Below are 23111 nucleotides of genomic sequence, written 5' to 3' on the forward strand. Positions count from 1 at the left end.
TGGGCTCATCCTGATCGGCCTGGGGGCTCTGGTGAGGGTTCGGTGACCCCTCCTCAAGGGCGGGGTACTATTGTGAATTCAGCTTTTGGGCTCCCTCCGGTGGTTGTAGAGGGTAATGCAGTTGTGCCTGGATTGCAGGTGTGGACACAGAAATTGCACCAAACAATTTGTACACATACCCCATATGTGGAGGACAACTACTCGTCGGGTGCACGGCAGGGCTTGGAAGGGAAGGAGCGCTCACCATGTCGCGTTTTGTTGTGAATTCAGCTTTTGGGCTCCCTCCGGTGGTTGTAGACGGTAATGCAGTTGTGCCTGGATTGCAGGAGTGGACATGTGTATCTACTAATTGCAGGACTGACTGGGGTATATAGCTTTGCAGGATCCTTTAATCAGTGCCAGTTGTCCATTGTTCTTGAAGGATTCACTTCCCTGCTGGTCTTTCCAATTTGCTGTGTTTTTCTACAAAGATAAGTCCTGGCTTTGTTTTTGCTGTCCACCTGCAGTGGACCTTATAGTTCTGTGCATTTTCATGTTTTTGTCTTGTCCAGCTTGGTCTGTGAAGGATTTTTTGCAGTCTAGCTATTTCTCTGGAGATGCAGATATACCCCCCATGTCTTTAGTCAGATGTGGTGATCCGTATTTTCTGCGGTGGATATTTTCTAGTGTTTTTATACTGACCGCATAGTACTCTGTTCTATCCTTTCTTTTTAGCTAGTATGGCCTCCTATGCTAAAATCTGATTTCATATCTGCGTATGTTTTTTCTCTCTCCTCTCACAGTCAATATTTGTGGGGGGCTATCTATCCTTTGGGAATTTTCTCTGAGGCAAGATAGGTTTCCGGTTTCTGTCTTTAGGGGTAGTTAGATCTTAGGCTGTGCCGAGGGGTCTAGGGAGTGTTAGGTACCCCCCACGGCTGCTTTTAGTTGCGCTGCTAGGTTCAGGGTTTGCGGTCAGTACAGGGACCACCTTCTCCAGAGTACGTCTCATGCTGCTCCAAGGCCACCAGATCATAACAGCGTTTGGAGAGCTCCTGAGGTGCCTAAACAGTGGAAACCCCCACACAAGTGACACCATTTTGGAAACTAGACCTACCCCTCAGGGAATTTATCTAGATGTGTTGTGAGCACCTTGAAACCCCAAATACGTCACAAAGTTTATAACAATGAGGTGTGAAAATTTAAAAAAAAATCTAATTTTTCACACAAAAACGTGCAAATTAGCCACACAGTTTGTATTTTAGTCCCCAAACTTTATTCTGCAATTTCTCCTGAGTTCACGAATACCTCATATGTGGTTGAAAACTACTGAGGCACCGTGCAAAACTCAAACGGGAAGGAGCGTCATATTACAGTGTAGATTTTGATGCACTGGTTTGAGGGTGCCATGTCACATTGGTAGAGCCCGAGGTGCCAGAACATCAGAGCCCCCGATAAGGGACCCCATGTTACAATCTACACCTCTGAATGAATTCATCTAGCGGTGCAGTGATTATATTGACACCACAGGTGTGTCACAGAATTTGATACCATTGGGCAGTGAAGAAAAATAATTAACATTTTTACCACCAAAATTGCATGTTAGCCCCAAATTTTACATTATCATATTGGGAAATGAGTAAAAATGGCACCACAATTTCTGCTGAATGTAGAAATACCCTATACATAGCTGTACAGCACTGCGCAGCCACACAGAACAATAAACAAGAAAGAGCAGCATGGGAAGCACCAGGTGGTTTAATTGGGATGTTTCAATGAAAGGTGGGGGATTAGCCTCTCACCTGGAAGGGTTGTAAACCCCTGCACAACTCCGGTAGCGGACGTTCACCTAAGGAAGGTAGCAGTCCACTTCCAAAACGCGTAGTGGTTTAATAAAATGTTTGGTTACTACTAATCTATTGCAGTGTGCTCTATAGTTATAGCGCTCCTTAAATTGACATTTAAAAAAAAAAAAAAAAAGATAGCCACACAGAGAGACCTGGGAGGAACGGAGAGCAGATTTTCTTTGCGGACTCCATGTACAGAGCCACTAAGGTGCTAGAAAAGCAGAATCCCCCCTGACCTGACCCCATTTAGGAAATTATACCCCTTTGGGAATTTATCTACAAGTGTAGTGACAATTTTGACTCTATGGGTGTTTGTTCCTGAAACAATCAATAGTGGATGTTGTGGAGTTAAAATTGCAAACTGCCATTGTAGTGATCAGTATATGTTGGAGTGACCAGTACATTATGCCCAGCTCATGTTTCTGGAGACACGCACATGTAAATTAGGCGGGCTCTCCTCACTACAGAAATGCCAAACATGTGGATGATAAATGTGGTTTAGACACACTGGGGCTCAGAAGGGAGGAGGGGTACTTGGTTTTAGGAGTATAGAATTTGCTGAATTCCTTTTGAGGGAGGAGAAGACATTTAGCTTTTTCAGAGCCTTTGTGCTACCAGTATCGTGGAAGCCTCCTATATTTCCAAGAACAGATGACGGACCTGAGTAAGGACTTGATTTTTTTTGTGTGGATTGAGTTTAAGCTTTTATTGGGAACATTTTACACAACATTTAGGATCACATTTATCCGGCGCTCCACACGGAACATTTACTTTAGGGTTTCCATTTACAGTGGGGGAAATAAGTATTTGACCCCTTGCTGATTTTGTAAGTTTGCCCACTGACAAAGACATGAACAGTCTATAATTTAAAGGGTAGGTAAATTTTAACATTGATGAAATATACCTGGGGGCTCACTAGTTACGCCTCCTTTGGGGCCCCCCGGACCGAGGTCCCGAGGTTCCACTCTAAAAATAAAAAAAAACAATATGAACTTCATCACCTGTGCCAACACTTCCATTCATTACAGAATGCAGAAGGTGACCTGTCCCATTTGTTTTGGCCATGCCCAAATATTCTAGTCTTCTGGGAATATATCAAGTCCTTGATTAGAAATGTCACCAGCCACCCACTTGGGTCCAAAATTTTATTTACTCAATACATCATAATTTAAACTAGATCATCAAGTCAAACAGCTATTATTACGCATAACAACGGCTGCCAGATGTTTGATGGCCTGTAAGCGGAAGTCGATTTGTCTCCCATCAAACACAGAGCTACTGTCGCGAATACAAAATATTCAAGTATGGAATATCTCACTGCGACGTTGAATAATAATATTGATTGTTTCAATGCAGTTTGGATTCTTTGGGACACGTATTGGGTTCTGGGAGACTACTAATAAATGCAGTGAAAATTAGTTGCTATGGGTCAAATAACAAATATAGGTTTTATCTCCCCCTTCTGTCCGTGCCTTGTAGGGTCTATGTTTTTGTTTAAGCTATATATTGACATGTAAAAGTATTACATTGTGACAACTTAACATTGATGACTAATTTGTTTATTGTTTGTTGTTAGAAATTGCATCAATTTTTGCTATCTTAAGAAATATGTTCTTATCATGAAGGGTTTTTATTCTTTCTCTTCTGTAATACTATTTTGAAAAACTTAATAAAATTCAATTATAAAAAAAATAGTTTCTGTGAATCATCTGGGGGTTCAAGGTACTCACCCCACATCTAGATGAGGTCCTTGAGGGGTCTAGTTTCTAAAATGAGGTCACTTGTGAGGAGTTTCCACTGTTTAGGCAGATCAGGTGCTCTCCAAACATGCCATGGTATCTGCTAATTATTACAGCAAATTTTGCATTCAAAGTCAAATAGCGCTTCTCTTCCGAGCCCTGCCGTGCGCCCAAACTATAGTTTCCCCTACAAATGGGGTATCGGCAAGCTCAGGAGACATTGCACAACAGTTACAGAAGTCCATTTTCTCCTGTTATTCTTGTTAAAATAGAAAAATGTAGGTTTAAATAAAAAATTTTGTGAAAAATAATTAAATGTAATTTTTTTCCTTCCACATTGCTTCAGTTCCTGTGAAGCACCTGAAGGGTTAATAAACTTCTTGAATGTGGTTTTGAGCACCTTGAGAGGTGCAGTTTTTAGAATGGTGTCACTTTTGGGTATTTTCTGTCATATAGACCCCTCAAAGTCGCTTCAAATGTGAGGTGGTCTCTAAAAAAATTGATTTTGTAAATTTTATTGGAAAAATTAGAAATCTCTGGTCAACTTTTAACTCATCTAATTTCCTAGCAAAGAAAATTATCTTAAGTTGTGCTGATGTAAAGTACATGTGGGAAATGTAACTATTTTGTGACATAACTCTGTGACTTAAGGGCACAAAAATAAAAGTTTAAAAATTCATACATTTTCAAATTTTAGATATTTTCATAATTATACGAAACTCATATCAACCAAAATATACCATTATCATGAAGTACACTATGTCACACAAACAATTAATTGGTCAGGAATTCTTAGGACACTGGCAGTGCATTGAATTTGTAGGACACTTTAAGGTACCTTCACACTAAGCGACGCTGCAGCGATACCGACAACGATGTCGATCGCTGCAGTGTCGCTGTTTGGTCGCTGGAGAGCTGTCACACAGACAGCTCTCCAGCGACCAACGATGCCGAGGTCCCCGGTAACCAGGGTAAACATCGGGTTACTAAGCGCAGGGCCGCTCTGCTTCCCGCACTGACTGTGAGCACAGCGGCCGGAAAGCAGAGCGGTGACGTCACCGCTCTGCTTTCCGGCTGACCGGCGCTGACACAGGATGCAGGAAGAGTGCAGAGAAGCAGAGCGCCGGGGACAGACAGCAGAAGGTAAGTATGTAGCGGCCCTGCGCTTAGTAACCCGATGTTTACCCTAGTTACTAGTGAAGACATCGCTGAATCGGTGTCACACACGCCGATTCAGTGATGTCTGCAGGGAGTCCAGCGACGAAAGAATGTTCTGGCCTTCTAGCTCCGACCAACGACATCACAGCAGGATCCTGATCGCTGCTGCGTGTCAAACACAATGATATCGCCATCCAGGACGCTGCAACGTCACGTGTTATGAATAGGTAATTCAGAACCACAATGGACCTTGAAGTTCAGAGCACACAAAGTGACCTGACAATAATCAAAAAACATAGGACGAGCTCTGAGACGTGGGAACTCTGCTGACCGCAATCCCTAATCCTATCACACCACACTAGAGGTAGCCGTGGATTGCGCCTAATGCTCCCTATGCAACTCGGCACAGCCTGAGAAACTAGCTAGGCCTGAAGACAGAAAAATAAGCCTACCTTGCCTCAGAGAAATTCCCCAAAGGAAAAGGCAGCCCCCCACATATAATGACTGTGAGTAAGATGAAAATACAAACACAGAGATGAAATAGATTTAGCAAAGTGAGGCCCGACTTACTGAATCAACCGAGGATAGGAAAGATAGCTTTGCGGTCAACACAAAAACCTACAAACAACCACGCAGAGGGGCAAAAAGACCCTCCGCACCGACTAACGGTACGGAGGTGCTCCCTCTGCGTCTCAGAGCTTCCAGCAAGCAAGAAAAACCAATATAGCAAGCTGGACAGAAAATATAGCAAACAAAAGTAACACAAGCAGAACTTAGTTAATGCTGAGCAGACAGGCCACAGGAACGATCCAGGAGGAAACAAGACCAATACTAGAACATTGACTGGAGGCCAGGATCAAAGCACTAGGTGGAGTTAAATAGAGCAGCACCTAACGACTTAACCTCATCACCTGAGGAAGGAAACTCAGAAGCCGCAGTACCACTCACATCCACCAACGGAAGCCAATAGACAGAATCAGCCGAAGTACCACTTGTGACCACAGGAGGGAGCTCGACCACAGAATTCACAACAGTCACGGATCGCTATCGTTATCGTTGTGAAGTTGTTTAGTGTGAAGGTACCTTTACTTTTACAGTTTGGTCTTCTATTGAGTTGCCCAGGCATTGTTCAATTTCACACCTTGGTCAGTCAATGTTTCCTTTTGTACACATCACTAATTTAATTAAACTATACTAATCCTAACTGCAATCTCAGGTGACCAAGACATCATGGTAAACTTGTGAAAATCAGAAAAATAAATGGGTTTCACATACTGCTGTACTTGTTATTTTTGCTAAAAATGCAACAAAATCTGATACCAGCATTTTTTTCACCACCCATTACTTTCGACGGGTGAAAAACGCTGAAAAAACGCTGAAAGAAGTGATATTCTGCATTCTGTAAAACCCAAGGTTTTGCACAAAATATGGAGGACAAAACCACCAAGCTGTGTGCATCAGATTTTGGAACTCTCAGACTTTGCTGGACTATAAAAAGCAGGTGAATATTTGCATAAAAAACAGCCTTAGGCTATGTTCACACTAAGTATTTTTGCTACTTTTTACTGCAGCAAAACCTGCTCTCTAGGCAGTAAAGAAGCTGCAGGAAAAAATAAAGTTTTTCATACTACATTTGTCTCTTATGCATGTTGATAAAGTTTTGTACAAAAAAAAAATCTGATTATACTTCATCAGGTTTTGGCACAAAAAATGCTGCAAAAGTTAATACCTTCGCTGAAAGAAGTGGCATGCTCTAGTCTGCAAAAAACAAGCAAAGCACAAAATACTGAGCACAAAAAACAACCAACCTGTGTGCATGAAATTTATGAAAATTTGCATTAAAAAGCTGAAAATCTCCTAGTATGAACATAGCTTTAGTGTTGTGTCTCACACAAACGCATCAAGTGTTCAGCACTGGTTTACCTTCAACACCGTTGTCTGGATACCACCCTATAGCACTTATTTGTCCCCACAACCATTCTCAAGACTTTCTTTTTTTACATAATATTTGTTAGGTTTTCATTTTGAATATGTTATTCTTTAGCTTTACCTGAACTGGTAAAAAAAAAACATCATGGCCTGCTATAGTCTAAACTGTTTTGTTATTTTTTCGGGGTCTACATAGTAAAGCAATGCTCTTGTGCACTCCTATGTCAGTAATTTGCTTATTACTATTTATTATTAAATTCGCATTAACAGAAGACAATTCTTGTCTGTGAGTAATGTCTGGTATTACATATATTTAACTTCTTCTCCCATTGTGCCTTAAAAGTAGGGTGCAGTGATGATGTGAGCAAGAACAATGGTTAACTGTTTTTACACACACAATCAGCATTAGAGGTGTTGTCCCAGCAGTAATCAGCTTGCAGAATCCCACCAGTTTTTAAAATACACATTATCAGGGAAGCAGAACACCGGGGGACGCAACAGACACCGGAATGTAAGTATGTAGTGTTTGTTTTTTTTTACATTTACACTGGTAACCAGGGTAAACATCGGGTTACTAAGCGCGGCCCTGCGCTTAGTAACCCGATGTTTACCCTGGTTACCAGTGAAGACGTCGCTGAATCGGCGTCACACAAGCCGATTCAGCGATGTCTGCGGGAGATACAGCGACGAAATAAAGTTCTGGCCTTTCTGCTCCGACCAACGATGTCACAGCAGGATCCAGATCGCTGCTGCGTGTCAAACACAACGATATCGCTATCCAGGACGCTGCAACGTCACGGATCGCTATCGATATCGTTGTTAAGTTGTTCAGTGTGTACCTTTAGCGACGCTGCAGCGATATAGACAACGATCCGACCTAAACTAGATCGCTGGAGCGTCGCTGTTTAGGTCGCTGTAGAGACGTCAAACACAGCAACTCCAGAACAATGCAGGAGCGATCCAGTGACGTAACGGCGACTCACGTGATCTAACGACCAAATAAAGTTCTGGACTTCTAGCTACGACCAGTGATATAACAGCGGGATCCAGATCGCTGCTGCGTGTCAAACACAACGAGATCGCTATCCAGGACGCTGCAACGTCACAGATTGTTGTCGTTCTCGTTGCAAAGTTGTTGAGTGTGACGGTACCTTAATAGAGAGTGCAAGTATGCAATTTACAAACTTGCATTCACATGCCTACTAGCTTCTCATCCACTTCTCTCAATGCTCTATACATTTGCAAACCTGTGGAAACGTGACAACCACTGAACCATTGATAGAGGTGATTGAGAAGTTAGATCTCATAACTGCAAGTTACAAGTGACGACCAACTGAACAGGCATGCTGAGCCAAAAGCTAAACTATCAATTCTGCAAGCTGCACTGCTTGCTTAAAATTTCCCAAGGGTTGGACAAACCCATTTTACACTGACTGTGGATAAAAAAAAACTAAACACACACCTGTTTTGCCTAAAGGTACCGTTACACTAAACGACTTACCAACGATCACGACCAGCGATACGACCTGGCCATGATCGTTGGTAAGTCGTTGTGCGGTCGCTGGGGAGCTGTCCCACAGACAGCTCTCTCCAGCGACCAACGATCAGGGGAAAGACTTCGGCATCGTTGAAACTGTCTTCAACGATGCCGAAGTCCCCCTGCAGCACCCAGGTAACCAGGGTAAACATCGGGTTACTAAGCACAGGGCTGCGCTTAGTAACCCGATATTTACCCTGGTTACCATTGTAAAAGTAAAAAAAAAAAACACTACATACTTACATTCCGATGTCTGTCATGTCCCCCGCCGTCAGCTTCCCTGCACTGACTGTCAGCGCCGGCCGTAAAGCACGCAGAGCACAGCGGTGACGTCACCGCTGTGCTCTGCTTTACGGCCGGCGCTGAGACACAGTCAGTTCGGGAAGCTGACGGCGGAGGACGTGACAGACATCGGAATGTAAGTATGTAGTGTTTTTTTTTTTTTTTTTTACTTTTACAATGGTAACCCGATATTTACCCTGGTTACAAGTGAACACATCGCTGGATCGGCGTCACACACGCAGATCCAGCGATGACAGCGGGTAATCAGCGACCAAAAAAAGGTCCTGATCATGATCGTTGGTCGCTGTCACACATAATGATTTCGTTAACGATATCGTTGCTACGTCACAAAAAGCGTGACGTTGCAACGATATCGTTAACGAAATCGTGATGTGTGAAGGTACCTTAAGTGATACTACAAAGTCTTGTGAAAGTATTCATCCGCCACCCTCTCCTTAGCATTTTTTTTGTGTTTTTGCTACCTCACAACCTTGAAATTTCACTGTTTTTTTTTTTGTGCTCGCCTCAGTTCATGATGTAAAAAACATACCTACAACTGTGAACATGTGGGTTTCTTTTTATTGTGAAGAAAACAACAAATAGGACAAAATAACTGTAAACTTCAGTGTGCCTAACTATTCACCCCCTAAAGTCAGTACTTTGTAGAGACTTCATTTGCGGCAACTACAGCTGCAAGTAACTTGGTATAAGTCTCCATGAGCTTTTCTACATGTTGACACTGGGATGTTGGTCATTCCTCAAGGCAAAACTGTTCCAGCTCCTTCAAGTTAGGCACTTTCCTCTAGTGTACAACAATCTTCAAATCTGACCACAGATTCTCAATTGGAGTAAGGTCTGGGCTTTGAATAGGCCACTTCAAAACATTTGCACGCTTTCCTTTAATTTAGTGTTGCTTTAGCAGTATGCTTTGGGTCATTGTCTTGTTGGAAGGTGAACCTCTGTTCCAATCTCAAATCATTGACAGGCTGAAACAGGTTTTGCTCAAGAATATCCCTGTATTTCGCACCATCTGTCTTCCCCTCAACTCTGACCATTTACCCTGTTCCTGCTGCTAAAAAGCATCACCACAGCATGATGATGACACCACCATGTTTCATTGTGGGTATAGTGTTCTTGGTGTGATGAACTTTCATGGTTTGGCGCCAGATATAGCGTTTACTTTGGTGTCCAAAAATTTAAATTTTTATCTCATCTGACCACAGGTGTAGGTCCTCCATATATTTGGGGAGTCTCCCACATGTCTTTCGGCAAATTCAAAACAAGCCTTACAATTTTTATGTGCAAGTAAAAGTTTTTTCTGCTCACTCTTCCATAAAGCTACCCATATGACAAGTATGTTTTATTGAGGTCACATGGAAAGATACTCTAGTGACTGATTTGGAATGCTGCAGCTACTTCAGGGTTACCTCCCTGATTAATGCCCTCCTTACCCTGGATGAGAGATTTGGTGGGTGGCCCTCTCTTCGCAGGCTTGTTGTGGTACCATGTTCTATCCATTTGAGGATAATAGATTTGATGGTGCTCAGGGGGATCATTAGAAATTGAGATATTTTTTTCATTTTTATAACCCAAATCTGACTTGTACTTCTTAACAACTTTGTCCCTGACTTGCTTGGAAAGCTCCTTAATGTTGTTTGGTTATTGGTGCCTTTTGCTTAATGGTGTTGCAGCTGCTGTGGCCTTTCAGAAAAGGTGTGTGTATATACTGACAAACCATGTGACACTTAGATTGCATACAGGTCGACTTTCATTCACTAAGCATGGGACTTATGAAGGTCATTACTTGCACCAGAAATGTTTAGGGGGGTTTATAGCAAAAAGGGTGAAAACATACGCACACGCCAATTTTTTGTTATTTGATCCCATAAATTTAATTTATGCCTATATTTTTTTCATTTCACCTCACAAACTCAGACTATTTAGTGCTGACGTATCACACACAAATCAAATTACAAAAATATTTAAACACAAGTTGTAACATAATTAATAAAAAGCCAAGGAAGTGAGGGTTGAATACTTTCTGCATGTATATTAGAAACTGTTAAGATTGAGCAAGCTGCACTGCTTGCCATAAATGTCCTTAGGGCTGGACAAACTATTTAATAGCAGGAGTGTCCTTGCACACATATTTACATACAATTGCATTCTTTGGAAAAATAGGAAAATCATAACAACTAGATTCAAATTAGTGATGTATATTGTTCGAAGTAACAAGAGATGAATGTAGTGGCCCCCTACCTCTTGAGGAGCTGGTTGACATCTTACAAGCTAGCACTACCAGGGCAGGACGTACATACATATTGACCAACTGGTTCCTATAGAAGGCACACATGAGCAAAGTAGCAGCCCGGATAAAGACTCGTTCTTCAGTAATAACATCATTTGGTCTGTTCTCATATAAGACTACTTCTCCATCAGCAAGTTTCATAATGTTTGAGTGGAGGTCCACACTCGCTCGAACTACTTTACTGGCTGACATGTTTTCTAGAAAACATAAAAAAAAATGGTAGAACACGAAGTTTTACACTCTTTCTTTGCTATTGTTACTTTTGTATATACGTATACTAATACCGACAAAGCAAAAAACGAAATCTCTTTCATCGTTCACATAAACAATACTTAAAAATTAGGAATTATCCCCTTTAGGCTGTGTGCACACGTTCAGGATTTTTTGTGTTTTTTTGTGGTTTTTCGCTATAAAAATGCAATAAAACCATGAAAAAAACGCATACATTAAGCATCCTATTATTAGAATGCAATCTGCAATTTTTGTGCAGATGTTGCGTTTTTTTCCGCGGCGGAATCGCATTCCGGAAAGAAACGCAGCATGTTCATTCTTTGTGCGGAATCGCGAGGATTCCGCACATATAGGAATGCATTGATCCGCTTACTTTCCGCATGGGGCTATGCCCACCATGCGGGAAGTAAGCGGATCATGTGCGGTTGGTACCCAGGGTGGAGGAGAGGAGACTCTCCTCCAGGCCCTGGGAACAATATAATTGTTAAAAAAAAAAAGAAAAAAAAAAAATTAAAAGAAAAAAATTGTGATATTCCCTCCTTCCGGCAGCCCCCGTAGCTTTCCCGCTCCTCACTATGCTTCTTTTCCCAATAATGTATTGCGAAAATGACCTGTAATGACGTAGGGATTTTTTTTGCGCAAAGCATTATTGGGACCGGAGCATCACAAGTAGCAGGAACACTGCGTGGGACGCTGGAAGGTGAGAATATGATGATTTTTTTTTTATTAATTCCACATGCGATATACCCGCGGCAGAAGTTGGGGAATTGCCGCGGAAATTTCCGTGGCAATTCTCCAATGTTTGCACTTAGCCTTAGGGTACAAAAAGATTTTCACTAATGAATGCTATGGAATGATATATGATGGGACACAGGCTGCCCATCTCTGCCCCAGATTATCCACAGTTCACTCACTGTTAGGCTGGCGTCACACTAGGCGTATGAAAATACGGTTCATTTTTTACAGGCGTAATACGCAGAAATGATTCCAAAACAGTGATCCGTATGTCATCCGTAGGCAAGGTGTGGCTGCCTATTTTGCGCATGTAAACCTCTGTATGTAATCCGCATGGCATCCCTACAGCGAGATTTTCTCGCCGGCTTGCAAATGGACATAGAATGGATCCATGGGCTCAAATATTCGTGAAAACATATATACAGTCTATATCTAGAGATACACACATATATATATATATATATATATATATATATATATACAGTATATATGTGTGTGTCTCTAGATATAGACAGTATATATGTTTTCACGAATAATATATATATATATATATATATATATATATATATATATATATATATATATATATTTCATACAGATAGCTTAAAAGCCGGTGATTCAATTGCCGGCTTTTGCTATCTCCTTATCAGACCCGACTGCAACAATCTCTTGGGGTTTCACTTAGTAAGTATACAGAATACTTGAGGTATTTTGGGTCTGCTGAAAGAAGGGTGGAAAGCTGTTCCCCCTACATCACATAAGTGGGGGGTACACACTACATAGGCAGTCCTTTCACTTGTGCAGACTTTTTTTTTTTTTCCTCCTCCCTTTTCCTGAAGAGCAGTTGGAGCCTTCATGCTTCAGTGGGACGGAGCACTTGAGCTTCTCTATTGCTCTTTATGGCTGAAATATATATATATATATATATATATATATATATATATATATAATTATTACAAATTGTTTTTGGTTTGAAGATGGCAGCAAGCCATTTTTGAATCGTGTGTTTTGTTCTCCAGTTCATACTGGGGTTCAGGTCACTGAACGCATACATTTTTTTTCCTTCAATAAAGCAATGAACTTCTAATTGATGTGTAATAATTCATGGATTTTATTTTATTCCTATTCAGATCACCATGTGTTGAAAAGAGGCGACTCTCAACCCTAGCAAATTCTGTATTCATAGAGAAAGCAAAACTTTTTGGTTATTTGTCCTTCCAAATGTTTTGGAGGTTCTTGTAATTATTAAACCAAGTAAAAATGAAATTTGTAAATACTTTTTGCTTTCTTTATTAAGTATTTAATGATTCTGACATCCAAAACTTCGCCAGAACCTCTTTTCACAGAAACTGGAAATAAATGAGAACCTTAAAAAAAAAGACAAAAAAAAAAAAAAACTGAAATAGGACATGGTCATAAGTAGAGTTGAGCGACATTGACCTTTTTAGAGTCGAGCCGGGTTTCGCGAAACCCGACTATCTCAAAAGTCGGGTTGAGTGAAATCGGCCGATTATGACGTAAAGTCGGGATCGACCGAAACACGAAACCCAATGCAAGTCAATGGGGCAGCATAGTCGGCAGTGAGTGGGGGCCAGGAAAACACCTAGAGTGCCCATTTTAATGTCAAAACCATCCATTCTTCTTAATGAATCTTGTCAAGCGTAATTTACCTTATAATAATTGGAAGGCATTTGAAATTGGGGTTCATTTGGCTAAAGTTGTGGTGGGTAGGGCTGGTTCAAGTAATTAGTGGGCCCAGGAAATCTGGACCACGTCACGGCAGTGGAGCGGTAAGTATTTCAACTTTGCAAGTGCTGTGAACCTGAGCAAGCAGGGGGGGCCCACTCGTTGGCATTGGCACTGGCACAGGGCCCCTCAAAGTACAGCGGTGTGTTTGCACGGCGGGGGCGCCTCCCACCGGCAGCAACACTTTTGCGTACCATGAGAGGCCCTGTGCCAGTGACGTCGCCAACTAGTATTCCTCCCCCCACCTGATGAAGGAACCTGCACTTTCATCTGCACCTTCCTGTTTGTCCCCGTGTAAGGTGGTATGGTATGCAGGAAGGGGGACCTGACTTTCAGCAGGGTCACAATCTTGCAGTGTAGCGTGCACGGGAAATGTTGCGTTATGGGTCAATGTACCAGCAGACTCATCTATCACTGGCTGGGCAATGGGCAGGATGAGGAGGAAACACAGATATAGGCCCAAAGAATAAAGTGGGCTAAATGCAGTTCAAAATTGGTAACACAGGACTAATCAGGGGGCATTGCAGTGGAGGACAACTGGAATGAGAGGCTGACACAGAGAGTAGGCCCAAATCAGTAAGTAGTCGAAATGCAGTTCAAAATTGGCAACAGTAGTAAACAGGCGGCACAGCTTTGTTCAGTGGAGGAGAACAGCAAGGAGTGGCAGACACCGATAGTAGGCCCCAACCCAACTAGTAGGCCAAATGCAGTCTAACATTAACAACTACTTAAAGAGCGCCTGAAAACGGAATTTCAGGACAGGAAACCAGGAGAACAGCAAGGAGCGGCAGACACCGATAGTAGGCCCCAAACCAACTAGTACGCCAAATGCAGTTGTTCCGTTTAACCACAATTTAATGAGAGCCTGAAGATAGAAGTTCAGGAAAGGCAACCTGGAGAACACCTTGGAGTGGAACACACCATCTCTCTACACCCCATACCCAATTTGTAGGTCTAATGCAGCGTAGTTTCCAACAACTACTAAACGAGAGCATGATGATCGAAGCATTGGCGAGGAAACCTGGGGAACGCCTTGGAGTGGAACACACCATCTCTCTACACCCCATACCCAATTTGTAGGCCTAATGCAGCGTAGTTTCCAACAACTACTAAACGAGAGCATGATGATCGAAGCATTGGCGAGGAAACCTGGGGAACACCTTGGAGTGGAACACACCATCTCTCTACAGTGGAACACACCATCTCTCTACACCCCATACCCAATTTGTAGGCCTAATGCAGCGTAGTTTCCAACAACTACTAAACGAGAGCCGGAAGATCGAAGCTCAGGAAAGGCAACCTGGAGAACACCTTGGAGTGGAACACACCATCTCTCTACACCCCATACCCAATTTGTAGGCCCAATGCATCGTAGTTTCCAACAACTACTAAACGAGAGCCGGAAGATCGAAGCAATGGAGAGGAAACCTGGGGAACACCTTGGAGTGTAACACATCATCTCTCTACACCCCATACCCAATTTGTAGGCCTAATGCAGCGTAGTTTCCAACAACTACTAAACGAGAGCATGAAGATCGAAGCAATGGAGAGGAAACCTGGGGAAAACCTTGGAGTGGAACACACCATCTCTCTACAGTGGAACACACCATCTCTCTACACCCCATACCCAATTTGTAGGCCTAATGCAGCGTAGTTTCCAACAACTACTAAACGAGAGCCGGAAGATCGAAGCTCAGGAAAGGCAACCTGGGGAACACCTTGGAGTGGAACACACCATCTCTCTACACCCCATACCCAATTTGTAGGCCCAATGCAGCGTAGTTTCCAACAACTACTAAACGAGAGCCGGAAGATCGAAGCTCAGGAAAGGCAACCTGGGGAACACCTTGGAGTGTAACACACCCTCTCTCAACACCACGGAAGGGCTGATTCTTAGGAAGGAAGGCTGTCGGAAAGAAGCAGGGCGCGTCCGAGGGTGATTATATTCTTATTAGGTATATACTCACCCTCGGACGCGCCCTGCTTCTTTATTTGTAATGAATGTTTATTTGCAATGTGGTTTTGACTTACTCTATTTTTTTGGTAAATAATTATTTTATTATTTTCATTGTTTTGCATCTTCTTGGCAATAATATAAAGAAGACGCGACAGGACAACACTCGGTGGATGCCATATCTGTGTTTAAAATTGAAAAAACCTTTCAGTTAACTACTTGCAGGAGAAAGTTATTGTAGCTGGTGGCCATTTTTAGTACTGTACCAGATTTTTGTTGTATGTGTTTGTTTTTAATGTTAAAATGTCTGCATTTGATATCTCTCCAGTATTTTCTTTTTTTATAAGCAAAATACTTATTTTTATATTTTCTGATGTTGGTTCCAGGGGTACACGGGCAGCAGTGGTGTGGTCAGTGGAGGCCTAGTGGAAGGAGTGACCGCAGACAGGCATCGAAGGCCTAAAATAATAACACATGGCTGTAGGCAATTTTAAATTGGTTCCAGGGGTACACGGGCAGCAGTGGTGTGGTCAGTGGAGGCCTAGTGGAAGGAGTGACCGCAGACAGGCATCGAAGGCCTAAAATAATAACACATGGCTGTAGGCAATTTTAAATTGGTTCCAGGGGTACACGGGCAGCAGTGGTGTGGTCAGTGGAGGCCTAGTGGAAGGAGTGACCGCAGACAGGCATCGAAGGCCTAAAATAATAACACATGGCTGTAGGCAATTTTAAATTGGTTCCAGGGGTACACGGGCAGCAGTGGTGTGGTCAGTGGAGGCCTAGTGGAAGGAGTGACCGCAGACAGGCATCGAAGGTCTAAAATAATAACACATGGCTGTAGGCAATTTTAAATTGGTTCCAGGGGTACACGGGCAGCAGTGGTGTGGTCAGTGGAGGCCTAGTGGAAGGAGTGACCGCAGACAGGCATCGAAGGCCTAAAATAATAACACATGGCTGTAGGCAATTTTAAATTGGTTCCAGGGGTACACGGGCAGCAGTGGTGTGGTCAGTGGAGGCCTAGTGGAAGGAGGGACCGCAGACAGGCTTCGAAGCCCTAACATAATAAATTGGGCTGGCTGTAGGCAACTTTAAATTGGTTCCAGGGGTACACGGGCAGCAGTGGTGTGGTCAGTGGAGGCCTAGTGGAAGGAGTGACCACAGACAGGCATCGAAGGCCTAACATAACAAAAATGTCAATACAATGGTATTGTCAGTGGCAGGCATTGAAGGATGTCAGCGCATAGACTAAACATTGGTGGAGCTGTGAGATAATTTTGCAAGTGGTAGAGCACTGTTTGAGCTGGGGGGGGGGGGGGGAACTGTCTTGTGGCCGGCGGTACAGGCCCAGGGCCCCTCATATTACAACGGTGTGTCTGACGTTGGGTGCGCACCACCACCGCCAGAGACACTTTTTTGTACTAGGAGGGACCGAGTGGCAGTGCCGTCGACCAAAAGCGGGCTCACCCACCTCTTCAGACAAACTGCACTCTCACGGGTGCTGTCGCCAAGTGTCGATACCACGGCCCCGTGTGGGGAGTTTGGCCATTTAGTGAGGTGTAAACATGTCGTATGCTGGACAATCAGGTGCAGAAAATTACGAGATTGGAAAAGGCATTCAGAATAGTCCACAGGCAAGACCTTTTCATAGGAAAGCTAGGTGTCAGCCGGGCAAGGTGGGGCAAAAGATTTCGAAATCCAGTTGTGGTTCATTTTAATGAAGGTTAGATCATCTTCATTTTGGGTAGCCAGACGAGTCCTTTTTTCTGTTAGTATTGAACCTGCAGCACTGAATACTCTTTCTGATAGGACACTAGCTGCCGGGCAAGCAAGCTCCTGCAATGCATATTCTGCCAATTCTGGCCAGGTGTCTAATTTTGATGCCCAGTAATCAAATGGGAATGACGGTTGAGGGAGAACATCGATAAGGGATGAAAAATAGTTTGTAACCATACTGGACAAATGTTGTCTCCTGTCACTTTGAATTGATGCTGCAGTACCTGTCCTGTCTGCGGTCATAGCAAAATCACTCCACAACCTGGTCAGAAAACCCCTCTGGCCAATGCCACTTCTGATTTCTGCCCCTCTAACTCCTCTGGTCTGCTGGCCCCTGCAGCTCGTGTGAGAACGATCACGGGCGCTGTGTGCAGGGAATGCCAGAAGCAAACGGTCAACAAGAGTTGATTGTTTGGTTGCTAATATTATTTCCAAGTTCTCATGTGGCATTATATTTTGCAATTTGCCTTTATAGCGAGGATCAAGGAGGCAGGCCAACCAGTAATCGTCATCATTCATCATTTTAGTTATGCGTGTGTCCCTTTTGAGGATACGTAAGGCATAATCCGCCATGTGGGCCAAAGTTCCAGTTCTCAAATCTGCGGTTGTGCTTAGTTGAGGGGCAGTTTCAGGCAAATCCACGTCACTTGTGTCCCTCAAAAAACCAGAACCCGGCCTTGCCGCGCCACCAATTTCCAGTGGCCCCGGAAAAGCTTCCTCATTAAAAATATAATCATCCCCATCATCCTCCTCGTCCTCCTCCTCCTCTTCGCCCGCTACCTCGTCCTGTACACTGCCCTGGCCAGACAATGGCTGACTGTCATCAAGGCTTTCCTCTTCCTCAGCTGCAGACGCCTGATCCTTTATGTGCGTCAAACTTTGCATCAGCAGACGCATTAGGGGGATGCTCATGCTTATTATGGCGTTGTCTGCACTAACCAGCCGTGTGCATTCCTCAAAACACTGAAGGACTTGACACATGTCTTGAATCTTCGACCACTGCACACCTGACAACTCCATGTCTGCCATCCTACTGCCTGCCCGTGTATGTGTATCCTCCCACAAAAACATAACAGCCCGCCTCTGTTCACACAGTCTCTGAAGCATGTGCAGTGTTGAGTTCCACCTTGTTGCAACGTCTATGATTAGGCGATGCTGGGGAAGGTTCAAAGAACGCTGATAGGTCTGCATACGGCTGGAGTGTACGGGCGAACGGCGGATATGTGAGCAAAGTCCACGCACTTTGAGGAGCAGGTCGGATAACCCCGGACAACTTTTCAGGAAGCACTGCACCACCAGGTTTAAGGTGTGAGCCAGGCAAGGAATGTGTTTCAGTTGGGAAAGGGAGATGGCAGCCATGAAATTCCTTCCGTTATCACTCACTACCTTGCCTGCCTCAAGATCTACAGTGCCCAGCCACGACTGCGTTTCTTTCTGCAAGAACTCGGACAGAACTTCCGCGGTGTGTCTGTTGTCGCCCAAACACTTCATAGCCAATACAGCCTGCTGACGTTTGCCAGTAGCTGCCCCATAATGGGAGACCTGGTGTGCAACAGTGGCAGCTGCGGATGGAGTGGTTGTGCGACTGCGGTCTGTGGACGAGCTCTCGCTTCTGCAGGAGGACGAAGAGGAGGAGGAGGGGGTGCGAACGGCTACAGCCAATTGTTTCCTAGACCGTGGGCTAGGCAGAACTGTCCCAAACTTGCTGTCCCCTGTGGACCCTGCATCCACCACATTTACCCAGTGTGCCGTGATGGACACGTAACGTCCCTGGCCATGCCTACTGGTCCATGCATCTGTTGTCAGGTGCACCTTTGTGCTCACAGATTGCCTGAGTGCATGGACGATGCGCTCTTTAACATGCTGGTGGAGGGCTGGGATGGCTTTTCTGGAAAAAAAGTGTCGACTGGGTAGCTCGTAGCGTGGTACAGCATAGTCCATCAGGGCTTTGAAAGCTTCGCTTTCAACTAACCGGTAGGGCATCATCTCTAACGAGATTAGTCTACCTATGTGTGCGTTCAAACCCTGTGTACGCGGATGCGAGGCTAAGTACTTCCTTTTTCTAACCATAGTCTCATGTAGGGTGAGCTGGACTGGAGAGCTGGAGATCGTGGAACTAGCGGGGGTGCCGGTGGACATGGCAGACTGAGAGACGGTGGGAGATGGTATTGTTGCCGCCGGTGCCCTAGATGCAGTGTTTCCTACTACGAAACTGGTGATTCCCTGACCCTGACTGCTTTGGCCTGGCAAAGAAACCTGCACAGATACTGCAGGTGGTGCGGAAAATGGTGGCCCTACACTGCCGGAAGGGATGTTGCGTTGCTGACTAGCTTCATTGGCCGAGGGTGCTACAACCTTAAGGGACGTTTGGTAGTTAGTCCAGGCTTGCAAATGCATGGTGGTTAAATGTCTATGCATGCAACTTGTATTGAGACTTTTCAGATTCTGTCCTCTGCTTAAGGTAGTTGAACATTTTTGACAGATGACTTTGCGCTGATCAATTGGATGTTGTTTAAAAAAATGCCAGACTGCACTCTTTCTAGCATCGGATACCTTTTCAGGCATTGCAGACTGAGCTTTAACCGGATGGCCACGCTGTCCTCCAACAGGTTTTGGCTTTGCCACGCGTTTTGGGCAAGATACGGGCCCGGCAGATGGAACCTGTTGCGATGTTGATGCCTGCTGCGGCCCCTCCTCCTCCCCTTCAGAACTGCTGCCGCCTGCACCCTGTTCCCCCAATGGCTGCCAATCGGGGTCAAGAACTGGGTCATCTATTACCTCTTCTTGTAGCTCGTGTGCAACTTCGTCTGTGTCACCGTGTCGGTCGGTGGTATAGCGTTCGTGATGGGGCAACATAGTCTCATCAGGGTCTGATTCTTGATCAGCACCCTGCGAGGGCAATGTTGTGGTCTGAGTCAAAGGACCAGCATAGTAGTCTGGCTGTGGCTGTGCATCAGTGCACTCCATGTCAGATTCAACTTGTAATGGGCATGGACTGTTAACTGCTTCACTTTCTAAGCCAGGGACGGTATGTGTAAAGAGCTCCATGGAGTAACCCGTTGTGTCGCCTGCTGCATTCTTCTCTGTTGTTGTTTTTGCTGAAGAGGACAAGGAAGCGACTTGTCCCTGACCGTGAACATCCACTAACGACGCGCTGCTTTGACATTTACCAGTTTCACGAGAGGAGGCAAAAGAGCTAGAGGCTGAGTCAGCAAGATAAGCCAAAACTTGCTCTTGCTGCTCCGGCTTTAAAAGCGGTTTTCCTACTCCCAGAAAAGGGAGCGTTCGAGGCCTTGTGTAGCCTGACGACGAACCTGGCTCCACAGCTCCAGACTTAGGTGCAATATTTTTTTTCCCACGACCAGCTGATGCTCCACCACTACCACTACCCTCATTACCAGCTGACAATGAACGCCCCCGGCCATGACCTCTTCCACCATACTTCCTCATTGTTTTAAAAACGTAAACAAACTAACGGTATTTGTTGCTGTCACACAAATTACACGGTGAGCTATAACTTCAGTATGATTTAGCTACCCCTTTACAGGTGAGTGAGACCACAACGAAAATCAGGCACAATGTTACACACTCTGTTGTTGGTGGCAACAAATGAGAGAGATGCCACACACGCAGGACTGTCACTGAAGCACAAATGTAAATATTAATCTCCCACTAATTTGATTTTTTTTTTTTTTTTAAGGGAGACTTTAGGAAAAAAAAATAATAGAATAAAATGATTTTTTCAGGAAGAATTTAGAAACCAAATAAAATGATTTTTTCAGGGAGAATTTAGAAAACAAATAAAACAAAAAAAGGCTTTCTATGGCCCACTGAGTGAGAGATGACGCACACAGGAGTCAGGAGTGGCACACAAGCCCAGAGGCCAATATTTATCTCCCACTGATTGATGTAGTGATTTTTTCAGGTAGATTTTGGAACCCAAATCAAGCTAAAAAAAATAATAGGCTTTCTATGGCCCACAATTGGAGAGAGAGAGAGAGATGGCACACCCAGGAGTCAAGACTGGCACACAAGCAGAAAGGGCAATATTAATCTCCCACTGATTTTTTTTTTTTGTTTTTTTTTTTTCAGGGAGACTTTAGGAAAAAAAAATAGAATAAAATGATTTTTTCAGGAAGAATTTAGAAACCAAATAAAATAAAATGATTTTTTCAGGGAGAATTTAGAAAACAAATAAAACAAAAAAAGGCTTTCTATGGCCCACTGAGTGAGAGATGACGCACACAGGAGTCAGGAGTGGCACACAAGCCCAGAGGCCAATATTTATCTCCCACTGATTGATGTAGTGATTTTTTCAGGTAGATTTTGGAACCCAAATCAAGCTAAAAAAAATAATAGGCTTTCTATGGCCCACAATTGGAGAGAGAGAGAGAGAGATGGCACACCCAGGAGTCAAGACTGGCACACAAGCAGAAAGGGCAATATTAATCTCCCACTGATTTGTTTTTTTTTTTTTCAGGGAGACTTTAGGAAAAAAAAAAATAGAATAAAATGATTTTTTCAGGAAGAATTTAGAAACCAAATAAAATAAAATGATTTTTTCAGGGAGAATTTAGAAAACAAATAAAACAAAAAAAGGCTTTCTATGGCCCACTGAGTGAGAGATGACGCACACAGGAGTCAGGAGTGGCACACAAGCCCAGAGGCCAATATTTATCTCCCACTGATTGATGTAGTGATTTTTTCAGGTAGATTTTGGAACCCAAATCAAGCTAAAAAAATAATAGGCTTTCTATGGCCCACAATTGGAGAGAGAGAGAGAGATGGCACACCCAGGAGTCAAGACTGGCACACAAGCAGAAAGGGCAATATTAATCTCCCACTGATTTGTTTGTTTTTTTTTTTTTCAGGGAGACTTTAGGGAAAAAAAATTATAGAATAAAATGATTTTTTCAGGAAGAATTTAGAAACCAAATAAAATAAAATGATTTTTTCAGGGAGAATTTAGAAAACAAATAAAACAAAAAAAGGCTTTCTATGGCCCACTGAGTGAGAGATGACACACACAGGAGTCAGGAGTGGCACACAAGCCCAGAGGCCAATATTTATCTCCCACTTTTTTTTTTTGTTCCAGGGAAAATTTATAAACCCAATAAAAAAAATAATAAAAAGGCTTCCTATGGCCCACTATCTGAGAGACAGAGAGAGATGGCACGCTTAGGACTGGCACACAAGCCCAAAAGCCAATATTAATCTCCCTTTTTTTTTAAGGGAGAATTTATAAAACAAAAAAAAAATAAATAAATAGGCTTTCTATGGCCCACTATTTGTGAGAGAGATGGCACGCTCAGGACTGGCACACAAGCCCAGAGGCCAATATTAATCTCCCACTTTTTTTTTTTTTTTCAAGGGAAAATTTATAAACCCAATAAAAAAAAAAATAAATAAATAGGCTTTCTATGGCCCACTATCTGAGAGAGAGAGATGGCACGCTTAGGACTGGCACACAAGCCCAAAGGCCAATATTAATCTCCCACTGATTGATTTATTGATTTTTTCAGGTAGAATTTAGAACCCAAATAAAGCAAAAAAAAAAAAAAAATGGTCTTTCTATGGCCCACTGAGTGAGTGATGATGCACACAGGAGTCAGGAGTGGCACACAAGCCCTGAGGCCAATATTTTTCTCCCACTGATTGATGTAGTGATTTTTTCAGGTACATTTTAGAACCCAAATCAAGCAAAAAAATAAATAGGCTTTCTATGGCCCACTATTTGTGAGAGAGATGGCACGCTCAGGACTGGCACACAAGCCCAGAGGCCAATATTAATCTCCCACTTTTTTTTTTTTGGTTCCAGGGAAAATTTATAAACCCAATAAAAAAAAAAAATAGGCTTTCTATGGCCCACTATCTGAGAGAGAGAGATGGCACG

At 43.5% G+C, this 23111-nt stretch overlaps 1 protein-coding gene across 2 annotated transcripts in view; it reads right to left on the reverse strand.

Annotated features, from left to right (window-relative positions):
* GNPAT (glyceronephosphate O-acyltransferase) overlaps window positions 1-23111 on the reverse strand; it is a 433316-nt gene that overhangs the window by 208036 nt on the left and 202169 nt on the right. Inside the window, exon 10 of one of the 2 annotated variants that reach the window (XM_069769344.1) lies at window positions 10731-10976. The exons of the other annotated variant lie outside the window; for it this stretch is intronic. Within the exon in view, the coding sequence (XP_069625445.1) occupies window positions 10731-10976 (246 nt within the window). The remainder of the gene's footprint in view (window positions 1-10730; window positions 10977-23111) is intronic. 2 annotated transcript variants of the gene reach the window in all.

Source organism: Ranitomeya imitator, chromosome 5, assembly GCF_032444005.1.
Source record: "Ranitomeya imitator isolate aRanImi1 chromosome 5, aRanImi1.pri, whole genome shotgun sequence".
In the NCBI taxonomy this organism is placed as follows: Eukaryota; Metazoa; Chordata; class Amphibia; order Anura; family Dendrobatidae; genus Ranitomeya; species Ranitomeya imitator.